The sequence below is a fragment of the Calidris pugnax genome, unplaced genomic scaffold (genome assembly GCF_001431845.1).
Source record: "Calidris pugnax isolate Ruff unplaced genomic scaffold, ASM143184v1 scaffold573, whole genome shotgun sequence".
Classification (NCBI taxonomy): Eukaryota; Metazoa; Chordata; class Aves; order Charadriiformes; family Scolopacidae; genus Calidris; species Calidris pugnax.
In genome coordinates this window covers 618,897-630,274 of record NW_015091316.1, presented here as the reverse complement: position 1 = coordinate 630,274, position 11,378 = coordinate 618,897, and the positions used below count along the sequence as shown (strand labels likewise).

At 54.6% G+C, this 11,378-nt stretch overlaps 1 protein-coding gene across 1 annotated transcript in view; it reads right to left on the bottom strand.

The window, feature by feature from the left end:
* Positions 1–5,898: 5,898 nt before the first annotated feature.
* Positions 5,899–11,378, bottom strand: part of RBPMS (RNA binding protein with multiple splicing) — a 9,742-nt gene continuing 4,262 nt past the window's right edge. Inside the window, exons 7-9 of the mRNA XM_014960897.1 lie at positions 9,642–9,711; positions 8,293–8,398; positions 5,899–7,590 (exon numbers count right to left, since the gene is read on the bottom strand). Coding sequence (XP_014816383.1) covers positions 9,649–9,711 — 63 coding nt within the window. The 3' untranslated portion in view covers positions 5,899–7,590; positions 8,293–8,398; positions 9,642–9,648. The remainder of the gene's footprint in view (positions 7,591–8,292; positions 8,399–9,641; positions 9,712–11,378) is intronic.

Sequence of the window (11,378 nt, the reverse complement as noted above, 5' to 3'; positions counted from 1 at the left end):
CATGTATTCTGTGTCTGGCAAGATGGTTCTCCCAGTGGCTAAAACCATCATGCCCTCAGCTCGCTTTCTTTGGCAAAATTATTCTTCCCTCAGTCTGGTGGTGCAAAGGACTGGTGAGAAGCATCATGCTCTCTCCTGGGGGCTGTGTGCCTATTACTCCATTTTTCTCTTCCTTCTCTGCAAGTCTCTGCTGCTAACCAGGAAGATAAGGGGACTCGGGCTGCCCTTGACAAAAGTAGAACGTAGAAGAGAATGTTTCAGTTGGAAGGGGCCTACAATGATCATCTTGTCCATGGCAGACACCTTTGTCTTATGCGTTTCAGGAAGACTCTTTGGCAAACCAATCTCAGTGTGGTCTTTACCTGTCCCTGCAAAGTGAGGACTTGCCTCTTCCAGTCTCCTGAGGCTTGTCAGGTCATACATGTCCCATCCAGCAAGGATGTTGTTCCCTCAGCTCCAGGATTCAGTATGTCAAACCTGGTGGGGCTATCATTTGAGCCTTTCTGCCTCCCTGGGGCAATGGAGGAATGCAGGCACTGATGAGCAGTTCTTCTGATGCAGCATCCTTCTCTTCTTTCCCTGTCATATAAGCCAGGAGCAGAGAGGCCTTCAGCTCCCATTCCCTGTGATGCTGATGGACAAACAGACAGATCCCTGGGAGAAGGACACTTTCTCAATGATGGGAGCTCTCGGAGATATATCTTGACTGTCTACATCATCCTTTCACTTGCCCAATTCCATCCTGAGCCTGTGGCTGCGAGGACGGTATCTGCATCAGTCACTGGAGCTTTTCCCAAGAGAACACACCTCTTTTGAGGTCTGCAAGCAGCCAGAGACGTGTACTCAGTCTTCTGTTTACCCCTTGATATTACTCTAGTTCTTCTTGTTCGAGGGAGGTGTGCCAATTCCCTTGTGATGAAACTGGAGGAGGAGAGAGCTGGTGGAGTAAGCCAGGTTGTATCTCTGATAGTTCCTCCTCTCTAGCAAGGCATTGCTGGTCTAGGATTTGCTTCTGGAAAGGTATCCTTGTAGGGCATCCTTTAGCAATGTCAACATACCTGCCCATGGGGAAAAGGGCCTGCACTGGCCCTTCAGGAGGAGTTCATTAGGACTTCTTTGTATCTGTATACATGAACCAGACCTTTTATTTCATCTGCTCCTCCTCACCCCCCAAATAAAAGCACTGTTGTTTTTTTAAGGTACAACTTGAATAGCCCAGGGCACACCTCTAAACATGGAGCTCTACTGGCTTCTCTTCTAAAAGTTGCTCTAACTGAAGAGTTACTCTACCTCCTCCTCTTGTTACAATGATCATTCTGGAAGGGGATGGAAAACAGCAGGATTTTGTATGCTTGAATGAGAAAACTGCCATAAGGCGGTGTGTACCAGAGCTGATCTATAATTCATCATGATCATTCAAGGCTTTTAGAGAGCAGAGGAGAGAGAGGCAAGGGAGCCCTGACGAACGGTATAAAGACCCTGCACGTGGATGTAGCCAGCGAGGGCTGTCACTTCACATGAGCACGGGCAGGCGGTGCAGGGCCACCAGGGAGAGCTGGGCTCCCGGTACCTGCTGATGAGGAGGGCCTGCATTTGCAGATGACTAGAAGCAACTATGGCACTGACATCTCATTATTTCCAGCTTTGTTGCTTGCTTTCCGGTCGCTGCTAATGTACCAGGCCCAAATTCCTTTGTGTGTTACTGCCTCGGGGGCCTCTGGCAGCTACTGCATCTGGGGGAGGATGTCCAGTCAAGTTGAGTGCTTACTGTTGACTGGTTAAGACTGGTAAGGCTAACTGCTAACAACCACAGGGGAGAGGAGAGCTCGATCCCCGATCTGCTGGCACTGGCTTTCTGCTGCTGGCAAAATCAGGGATATGGCTGGATCATCCATGCCCACCGCTGAGTTGTTGCCAAGAGAGGCATCCGCCTGCAAACAGCGTTCCTGGCCGCCTCAGGTAGCTGGCGTTGGTACAGCACTGCCCAGCCTGGCTCTAGGGGTGCTTGCAAAAGGCAGCACCGCACCAGCTGCGAACCCTGGGCCGGCATTTTGCTGTAATGCAGAATGCCAGGTGGTTTAGGGCTTGATCTCCTCCTAGAGGAGAGAGGGTCTGCTTCTGTGCTACTTCTCCGGTCTGTTGTTCTGGCTCTGTAGGTTCATTCCCAACCATGTCTGTCTTGTCAGACCTGCACAGGCTCTCTGGACACATCCCTGTAAAGCAGGTAAGGAAGAGTGACAGTTCCCCAGAAGAGAGAGCTTGTCTGGACACAGCAGGGCTCTCAGCAGGAAGGCAGCTTCTCCATCGTGCTGGGTATTGCATAGTTGCAGCTGTTCTCTTCCTCTATGAGGTGAATGCAGCCTGTGCCCCTCCAGCAAGGGCCAATGGAGCAAGGGAAGCTTTTGGCTCTCTGCTCAGCACTGGAGAGGTCATACCCAGAAGCTGTGTCCAGTTTGGGCCTCCCCCCTCCATTCAAGAGGGGTACAGGGATGCTGGGGAGGGTCTGGTTGGGTCTCCTGGGGTAAGGGGCCTGGGAGGAGAGTGGGGAGCTGGGACAGCTCATTGTGGTGAAGAGGTGACTGGGGACATATCTAATCACGGGTACAGCGATGTGAAGGGCAATTAGGAAGATGATGTGGTCAAACTCTTTTTGGCAGCCATGGCAGATGACATAATAGGGGAATGTGGGAAGTTTGGCTTGGATATTAGGGAAAAATAAAAGCTGGTGGGGAGGTCTCTCCAGCCAGGGAGGTTTCAAACATTGCCTGGACAAGACCAGGCTGCCCTGATCTCTTGTTGGCAACAATTCTGTCCTCTCCTGAGGCCACTTTTACCCACATGCTCCTGTGGGTCTGAGCCCTGACTTCCTCAGTGCTGCCCAGCTTGCAGTAAGAGCAGTTTTCCTTGTTTCTCACTGCCTTACTTTCTGCTGCTTTGGTTTGCAAGTGTGTGCAGCAGCCTCTGTTTTATCCACCAGCCCAGAAAAAAAACAGCCATGACTCCAAAAATTCATCAGGGCTTCTGTGGTTGGGACCCATGTGTAGGACTCCACCAGCCTCATGGGTTGGACGTTGTGCAAAGTGCAAGCACAACAGGGGAAAAGGATGGTTAAGGCAGGAGGTTGTCTTTCCATTAAGTTAATTTTTTGACTATACCTGCACTTCTGGGCTTACATCCAAGGCCTGAAGTACTTGTGTGATTTCCTACTGCCTCCATCAGTTATGCTGTATTCTCTATTCCCTCCTGAGCCAGTTATTAATTATGGAAACTACAGAGATGAAGTCCAGACTCTGCTAATGGTTGACTTCCTCGTGTTTTAGAAGAAGCATTTCAGGGATCTGCTAATGGTATTTCTTAGCTTTGCTTTTTAAGCTCCACCATCGTCTTGGTTTCTAGCCTGACCGTGGCAGCGAGGCAGGTAACAGTGTTGAAATGCTGGCTGAAGCCTGGGTCTCCAGATAACCCGCAGTTGCAGGGCACACATCTGTGCCACCCTGCTCATCTCCCTGACTTGAATTGTCTCCCTGGTGCAGGCACTGCCTGGCCTGGGGATGGCTGTCCTGCCTCTGGGCTGCAGGCACGGCCCCAGTGCAAACTTTAGGCTTTCAGGTGGGCTGTGCAATCCCCTGTCTGCAGTTACCCCGGTCCTTCCCAGGGCAGGGAGATGGATGACGCTCTAGCTGCCTGCTTTCCCAGGCACGTGGAGCCTTTTTGTGGTGGCAGGGAGCACAGAGCAGCCGTGCCTGGCAGCATTCAGGCAGCGTGGTGACTTGCTGGCTGATGCCTCTCAATTTCCCCAAGCTTCAAGAATTTGGGAGCAAATCCACGGTGAGTGCCGCCCCCTCACCCTGGCCCCGGCTGTCCTCACAAGGCCACCTCTTTGCTCTTAGCCGACAGCTTCCTTCCCAGCCTGTGTCTCAGCCTCCCAAGCTGCCTGGCCAAACCCCAGTGCTATCTCATCTTCCCTCTCCCAGCCTTGTGTTTCCTTCCCCTGCTCTCCTGAGGAGGCCTGCAGGAGCGGGTCCTGGTCTCGCTCCTCCTCCCAGCCCCATCCGTGCTGCGGGCGCTGCTGGCCGGCCTTGGCACCGGCTCTGTCTGCCCTTTGCTCTCCCTGCCCTGGCTGGCCCGGCTCCATTCCCACAGCACCCTCCACTAATCCCTGCCCTCAGCTCTGCCTGCGCAGGCTGCCTGTCCCCCCATACAATCCTCTGGGAGATACAGCTCTTCCGTTCCTCCACCGCTCGCTTGTGTCCATCCGATGTGGGGAGTTAGCACTGCGTTTTCCTTTGCAGACCGTGCCAGCCCATTCCCTGCCTTGGCCGTCGCTTCCAGTGGGAAGCCTCAGGGCAGCAAACCTCTGCACAGGGATGCAGGGATGCGTAGAAGGGAGACATTCGCACTCCCCCCTCCCTGAGTTTAGCCTTGGTGCTTGGGGGATGGGGAGAGAAAGACTTGGGAAAGTGGAAACAATGAGAGTGCGAAATTTTCTCATTTTGGTTTTTCCAGCTCTGCCTGTTCGTTTCCCCTGGGACTTATCCCCGGTATCGGATGCCAGCGCTGGCCTGGGAGTCCCTGGTCCCGTTTTGCAATCTCCTGGTGTCAGCCAGCAGCTCTGGCCTTCCTGTAAGTGCCCCAATGGTCACAGGGAAGGAATGTTCCCCTGGCCGCATGGGGAAAGGTCACCACAGGCAAAGGAGACGCTGGGGCTGGGCAAGCAGCTTGCCACTCCCCCCCCTCACTGATGAGGGCAACACTGATCAGCACAGAGCTGAAAACAGTTTGGCTTACAGGGGAAATTCAAAAAAAAAGAAATGATTCAAGAAGTTAAATATTTTCAGCAAGGCCCCGCTTCCTTTCGCAGAGCAGATCTGGGAGCAGATGCTGTACCCAGGCAAAGTCCAGGAGGATGCGTGCGTGTTTCATTGCTTTCTTAGCTGGAGGATGTTTGCTGTTGACTCCGCTCCCGAAAGCATCTGCGTGTCTCGCTGAAGGGATGCCTGGGACGGTGGTGTCGGCCAGTTACCGCCGCTCTGAATAGCAGTTGGGCTGAGCAATACGTTCGCCTTGCGCTCGCAGCTTGTCCCTCTCTTCCCTTCCTACCCTGGGCCTGCCAAGAAACCTCTCCCCTGAATGCAACTCGGAAAGAAAGCTGTGACTTGTGGTGGCCGCGGCAGGATTAGCGTCCAATATTAAGGGCTTAACTCCCCAGCTCATCCCTGCCAGCCGGGGGTTTCAAGTAACACCACCATGCCTCTTTCTCCCACCCCAGAGTTTGTAGCCTGCTTTAATAACATCCTTTACGTACCATTCTCCGGCCTGCATTAGCTAAGTTGGAGCTTGTTCCCAGTACTTTGTTTTCGGAGTCTGGCTTGTTGGATGAGGCTCCTGGGGACGCTGGTCACATTTATCAGGGCGGGGGCGGAGCAGAGGAAGGAGGAAGAATTTCTAGGTTGGGTTTATGAACCAAGTTTTTCAAAAATCTCAGCGTGTTAAAAAAAATAATAATCTGGCCCTTCGTCTCTAGGTTACGTTTGCCTCTGCTGTGGCTGAGCTCATGGAAAATCGCAGCTTAGCTCCTGTGCTCAGTGCCAAGATTAGTAGGTTTAAAAACTAACCGATAACATCTTTGTAAATTTGGAGTCATTTCTTTTAAGCCTGCTGATCCTTCCAGCCTGGATTTTGGAGCTTTCCTAGAGATCCAAGCAAGCCAAGTGGGACAACGGTATCTGCCCTGAAAAATCGGGTATCTGCCCTGAAAAATCACGTCCCTCAGGAGCGTTGCCTTCAAATACCCCAAGGGAGGAAGGAGGCTGCTGTTCCCTGAGGCCCCGAAGGGCGGGTTAGGATCCTTCCCCCTGTTCCTAACCAGATACACAGCACACGATGACGCTCTCCGCATAACTTATAATAATCACTGGTTTTATTTTTAAAAAATCACAATAGAAAAGTACCTTTAAACATATTTCCAAAAGCGGAGTAGACAATGTGGAAGCTTCTCTCCTCTCCACAAGACAAAGTACAGGAAATAGTTTGCTAAAAGAGTTAGTCCGTCGCTTGGAAACGCTGGTATCGTTCCTTTTAGAGCCGCTCAGAGGTTTGTCTTGGAATTGATTTCTTCTCGCGTCGCCTTTATCAATCCCGCTTTTTACAGAAGACCCCAAGGGGTCAGTTTCCCACTGCACCATCTCACCCCTCGCCCCGCCCCGGCTCCAGCAGCCGAAATCTCAGCTGTCTTGTTGTGGCCCACCCACGGAATAAAAGGAAGGAGGAGGAAAAAGGTTAGGATGTTTCACAAGGCCACAGGCACCCTGTGTCTTCAGTGCAGCTGGGAAAACGGCCACGGCGAAGCCCGGGCAGCGGCTGAGCTCGGTGTACTCTGTAGCAGAGATGGGGCTTTGGGGAAATGCAATGGAAGGAGAAGTTTTGCACGAAACTGAAAACTCTTTTGAGGTTTTGTTTTGGTTTGCTTTGTTCTTTCTTTTTCCAAATGCCTCCTGGAGCAAGGAGAAGGAAAGACTAGTAAAGTCAAGTGGTCTCTTTGCTGGTATGCTATCTCTGTAAAGGCTACAGATACTGCCCCAAGGGTGTTAGCACCCTTCTTGTCTTTGCACATGGAAACATGGAAATTAAACACAGCGAGCCACCAGACCGGCGTAACTTTGACACTACAACCCCAGTTCAGCCCAGCGCTTTGGCGTAACGGTAGGCACGTGTCTAAGCCCCTCGGCTCGCTCGGGACTTGTGCCCAACCTCGAGTAAGCTGGTGAACGGAGGGCTTGGTTTTTTGTTTGTTTTTTTTTTCTCTCATTACAGCAGTTTACGTTGCCCATAACAACTTCAAGCAGTCATGGCAGGAGGAGGAGGAGGCAAATTGTCACCTTGCTACATGTGTGGGCTGTCTCTGCCCATCCCTGATCCGAGCCGTTGTACCATGCCGAAGCTTTGCACAGCAAGCTATTAACATAGCCCTAAGGTAAAAAAAAACACCATAAGAAAGTTTCTGATTGTCCTGCCTGGTTGTTGTTTGGTACAACTGGGAAGAAAACGGTAATACTGTACGTGTCTGCAGACGTCGTGCCGACACAGCCGGAGCACAGTCCCTGTGCCAGAGGGAAGCACAATTCCTACAGACCCAAATCGTGCATCTCGACATCCGCACGCACGTGAACATCATGCCTTCGACATGCAGCTGATGGGGCAGGGCGAGGATAGACACTCTTAATTACACGCATTCAAAAGTCAAGCACAAAACCTGTGGTCCGACCCAGTGTAAGATTGTCCTATTTAGGAGGTTTGGTACAAAAAAACTTGCTCTCATTTTGTTTTTTTTTTTTTTTTTCTTTTTTGTAGTCTGCTTTCCTATGGTTCTGTTTGAAAAGACTTTTCAAACACTACAGCAATGCCTGTCAAACCATGCTTTCAGAAGTAACACACTCTTTCTTACAAATATACAGTGTAAAAGAGGAAAATATTATTACTAGGTATGCTTTTCGTTTTTCTTCTAGGAGAGCAGATGTGTGATAGAGGCTGTGGGAAAGTCTTGGAGGAATCCAAACTTGTGTGAGGTTTTTTGTTTTTTTTTTTTCAAGCCTGTAACAACAGAGAGAGGTGTTAAAAATAAGAGGAAAGCAGCCAGCCACGATCTTGGGCTGAGGCAAAGCAGAAAAGGCGCTGTGGTTTATCTCTCTCCTTCGCAGGGAAGCTCCCCGTGCCGCAGCCTGGGGGAGAGGGAGGCTTGTTTTGGAAATGGGGCGAGGAAAGGAGGAGCCCATGCTCCGATGGCAAATGTTTAACCAGGGAAGGGCAAGGTGGGAAGTGCCTGCGGGGAGAGCTGGGGCTGTCGGCACCCCAGGCAGAGGGGAAGGACCCCACTGGGTCCCAGTTTGCTCTTCCCGATGGCTGTAGCCCCTGGGGTTTTAACTTGAGGAGGCGCCGGCTGGGAAGCTGAGAGTTAAGTTTTGAGTTGAATTTTGCACTTAAGAGGAATTCGGTCTGTGTTGATCCAAGGCAGGAAGCGAGGACGGCAGGGAGATGAGATTACCGGGGGTAATTCAAAGCCGAGAGGCATTCCTCGGCTGTCGAAACTCTCGCCCCAGATAACGCCCATAGAGGCGGGAATGGCGGAGCGGCGCTGGAGGCACCGCGCCACAGCGGGAGCGGCGATGCCGCCCTGCAGGGATCCAGCCCGGGGACTCATCCACCCCACATGGCGTTGGCTTCCTCGCCCCTCTACTCCCTCCCCAAAGCAGCCACATCCCCCTCGCGCAGCCCGGCGCCGTGCTGCAGCCTTACCAGCACACTGTGGTTCTGCGGAGAGCACGCCAACCCAGTAGCCGCCTTGGAAGACTCCATTAATACCCACAAGACTGACTGTAGGCCACCATCACACACCTGAGACCTGCGAGAGGACACAGCAGAGGGTTAGGGATGCTGGCAGGGGCTGAGGCTGGTGTGCTCAGGGAGAGGTTATTTTGTGGTGGCCGGGGTTGGTGCTTCCTAAGGGGACACTTTACAGTTCAGCCCTGCCCTGATGAGTTCCATGTGGCAAACATGGGGAGGATGCAGGTGGGAGAGCCAGGGCAGCAGCAAAATCCTTCGCTGGGCTGTGCCGTAGCCCTTCCCGGCTGGAGGAGCCTGGAGGGGAGCCGGGAGGTCCCCGACCCTCCATCCTCACCCCACCCATTGTGGCTACTAGGGTTGCTGCAGGCAGGTGGACCTAGTCCAAGGGATTCACTCATCTCCCCTTCCCAAATATGGCTCTGCTTACATTCTAGCTGGAAACATTGGCACGTTCCATATTTTGGAAGAACCGCTGGTTCCCAAAGCCTCGCTGCTCCCTATTTTTATCTGCTGGGCCTAAAATAGCCGATAAAGGCTTTGTGGGTCCAAGTCCCGGGACGGCTGCAGCCATGGCCGGTCCTCCTGCCCTCCCCGGGTGAGTGAGCCTCGTGGCTGTGACACAGCGCTGCGGGTCCTGGGTGGGTGGGCAGAGTGGTGGCACGGGCAGCCGATACCGGAGCCTTGCCACCCTCTTGGATCCTCTGGGGTTTCTCCACAGGAGGCTTCCCCACAGGGCATCAGCAGCTGGGGTGGTCGGGACAGGCTGGGATCACGGGGCGAGCCATGCCTCTTTCTCCTCTTCCATTTGAATCCCTCTTGTTTATTTATCCACAAAAGGCCGAGTTATTTGCAGAGTGTATCTTGCAAGGCTTTTTCCGTCTGAAGACATCCCAGGTGTTAATCAAAGCGACCCCCCCCAGTAACACTGTGCCTTTCCTTTGGAGAGTTCTCATTAAGGTTTAATGAGATGTTTGCATTGTGTTGGGGAGGGGGAGGTTGCCCTCAGCCAGGTGGCCTCACTGCAACAGCACGGGCCGGCAGCCACAGACCAGCCTTTCCATCCTGCCCCTGGATATTTGGGAAAGCCTTGGGGTGGATGGTGGTGGAGACCTCCCCTTCCTGGGGGTAAGGAGGGCACCTGAATCTACGCTGCCTGCTGGAAAGCGGCCTCACCGGTGCGGGCATAGGATCTGGCCACCCTTGAGCTGCCGGAGAGCCCGAGGAGCTCAGGGTGAGGGTGGAGGTGGCCCCCAGCCCACCAGGCCGGCGCAGGAGGAGGGGAGCGGGGAGGTGGCACTCACCCGGCATTCAGCAGAACTGACGGGACTTCCAGCCCTGAGAACCAGCCTCGGAGGGAGGGAGCCAGCGCATCTGTAAAGACAAGAGGGACAGACAGAGGGTGAGAGGTTTGGTGGCCACCGACCCTTGTCAGGAGCCAGGGTCAAAACAAGCCATCCATCCCAGCTCTGGTTCGGACAGGAACGCTCAGCCCACAACATCGCTGCCTGCAGCAGGACCGAGCCGGAATGGGACGGCAGCACCACGGTCCCACCAAGCAGGAGGTGGCTTTATCCCCTCCCCACACCTGCAAAACCCGCAGGAGACAGGGCAGGGGGGGCAATGTCAGACGCCAAAACCCAGTGGCTCGGTGCTCCGCCAGATGATCCCACATTGTCCCCACCATCCTGAGCTTCCCCGTCCCGCTGCTCTCTGGATGCAGCCGGGCAGTGAGCAGCTCCGGTTTGGGTGGTGGCACCCCTCTCCAATGCCCCCCACCAGCACTGGCAGCCACGCAGGACGATTGGGACGGGGAGGGGGACAGGCTGCAGCCCCCAGCCCAGAGAGCACTGCCTGCTTCACCACAGCACCCAGGGGAAGGTGCTGCCACCATCCTCCCCGCTGCGCTGGCTCTATGACCACGGTGGATAATACTTCTTCTCACAGCATCTCACACCAGGTCTCAGCCTGGGTCTTGACGGGGATCCCTCCTGAAGCCTCCGTTCCCTTCGCCAGCCGTTTCCCGGCCTCCTGAGCCACGCAGGTGCTGCCTGTTAGCTGCTATTTGACAAGGCAAGGACGTAGCTGCAATAATATTTACTGCTGCTCTTCCTATCAACAGCAGGGCCCGAAAAGCTGGAGTTTCATCCAAAGGCTGCGGCCGGTTTCTACGCCCAGCGCTTTTCCTTGCCCTCCTGCCCAAACCAGCCCCCAGCTGCCTCCGGCTCCCAGCCCTGGTGGCTCCGGATAACCCGGCTGGGTCCCAGCGAGCCAGGGCCAAAAGCCTTTCGGATGCAGCTTATCCAGCGAATCTGTTTCCGTGCGCTCATTTCCTCCTGCTCACCGCCAAGCCGGAGCCGGCAGCGAGAAGCCGGGATGGGATGATGTCCGGCGCGGCTGCTGGGGAAGCAGCTGCCCCTTCCCTCCTCTTCCCGGCATCCCCGCCATGCCGCTCCAGGAAACAACCCGCAGGCTGGCACTGCAGAGAAACCCTCCGCCACCTCCTTTTCCATCTCTTCTCTTCTTTTCCCCGCTCCTCTCCCGGGGCGGGTGGTTAATTTTTAACAGCGTGGGGCTGCCGGCGGGTGGCAGCCAGCGGGAAAGCGCTTGTGACAAGAGAGCTCCTCGTCAATAAAAGATGGGCTCTTCCATTTGCGCTTCGCTTGCCCTCTCCTCCCCGTCAGAGTCACTTCCCTTCACACCCCGCATCCGGCGGCACGCTGCGTCCCAGCCGTGCTCCCGGGGCGGCCCGGGACCCCCCACTCTTGCTGGGCCGTTTGGTGCCGGGAGCGGCGGGGATTGTCCAGCCCTGGCATCCCCCATCCCTCCTTCCTTCCCTCCCTCCTTTCCCCCCCCGGTGCGGCGAGAGCAAAGGTGGGAAGGCAGAGAGAGGTGTCTGGGGAGAGGCAGGCGGTGCTGCCAGCTCTCAGCTGGGCTTGGGTGCCATCCCTAAATCTCGGGGGGGTGGTGGGCAGGGGGTAAAGTGCCTGTTAGCCAGGGGGAGGTTAGCGGAGGGGAAGGGGGTCTCTGGGAGGGGGGGG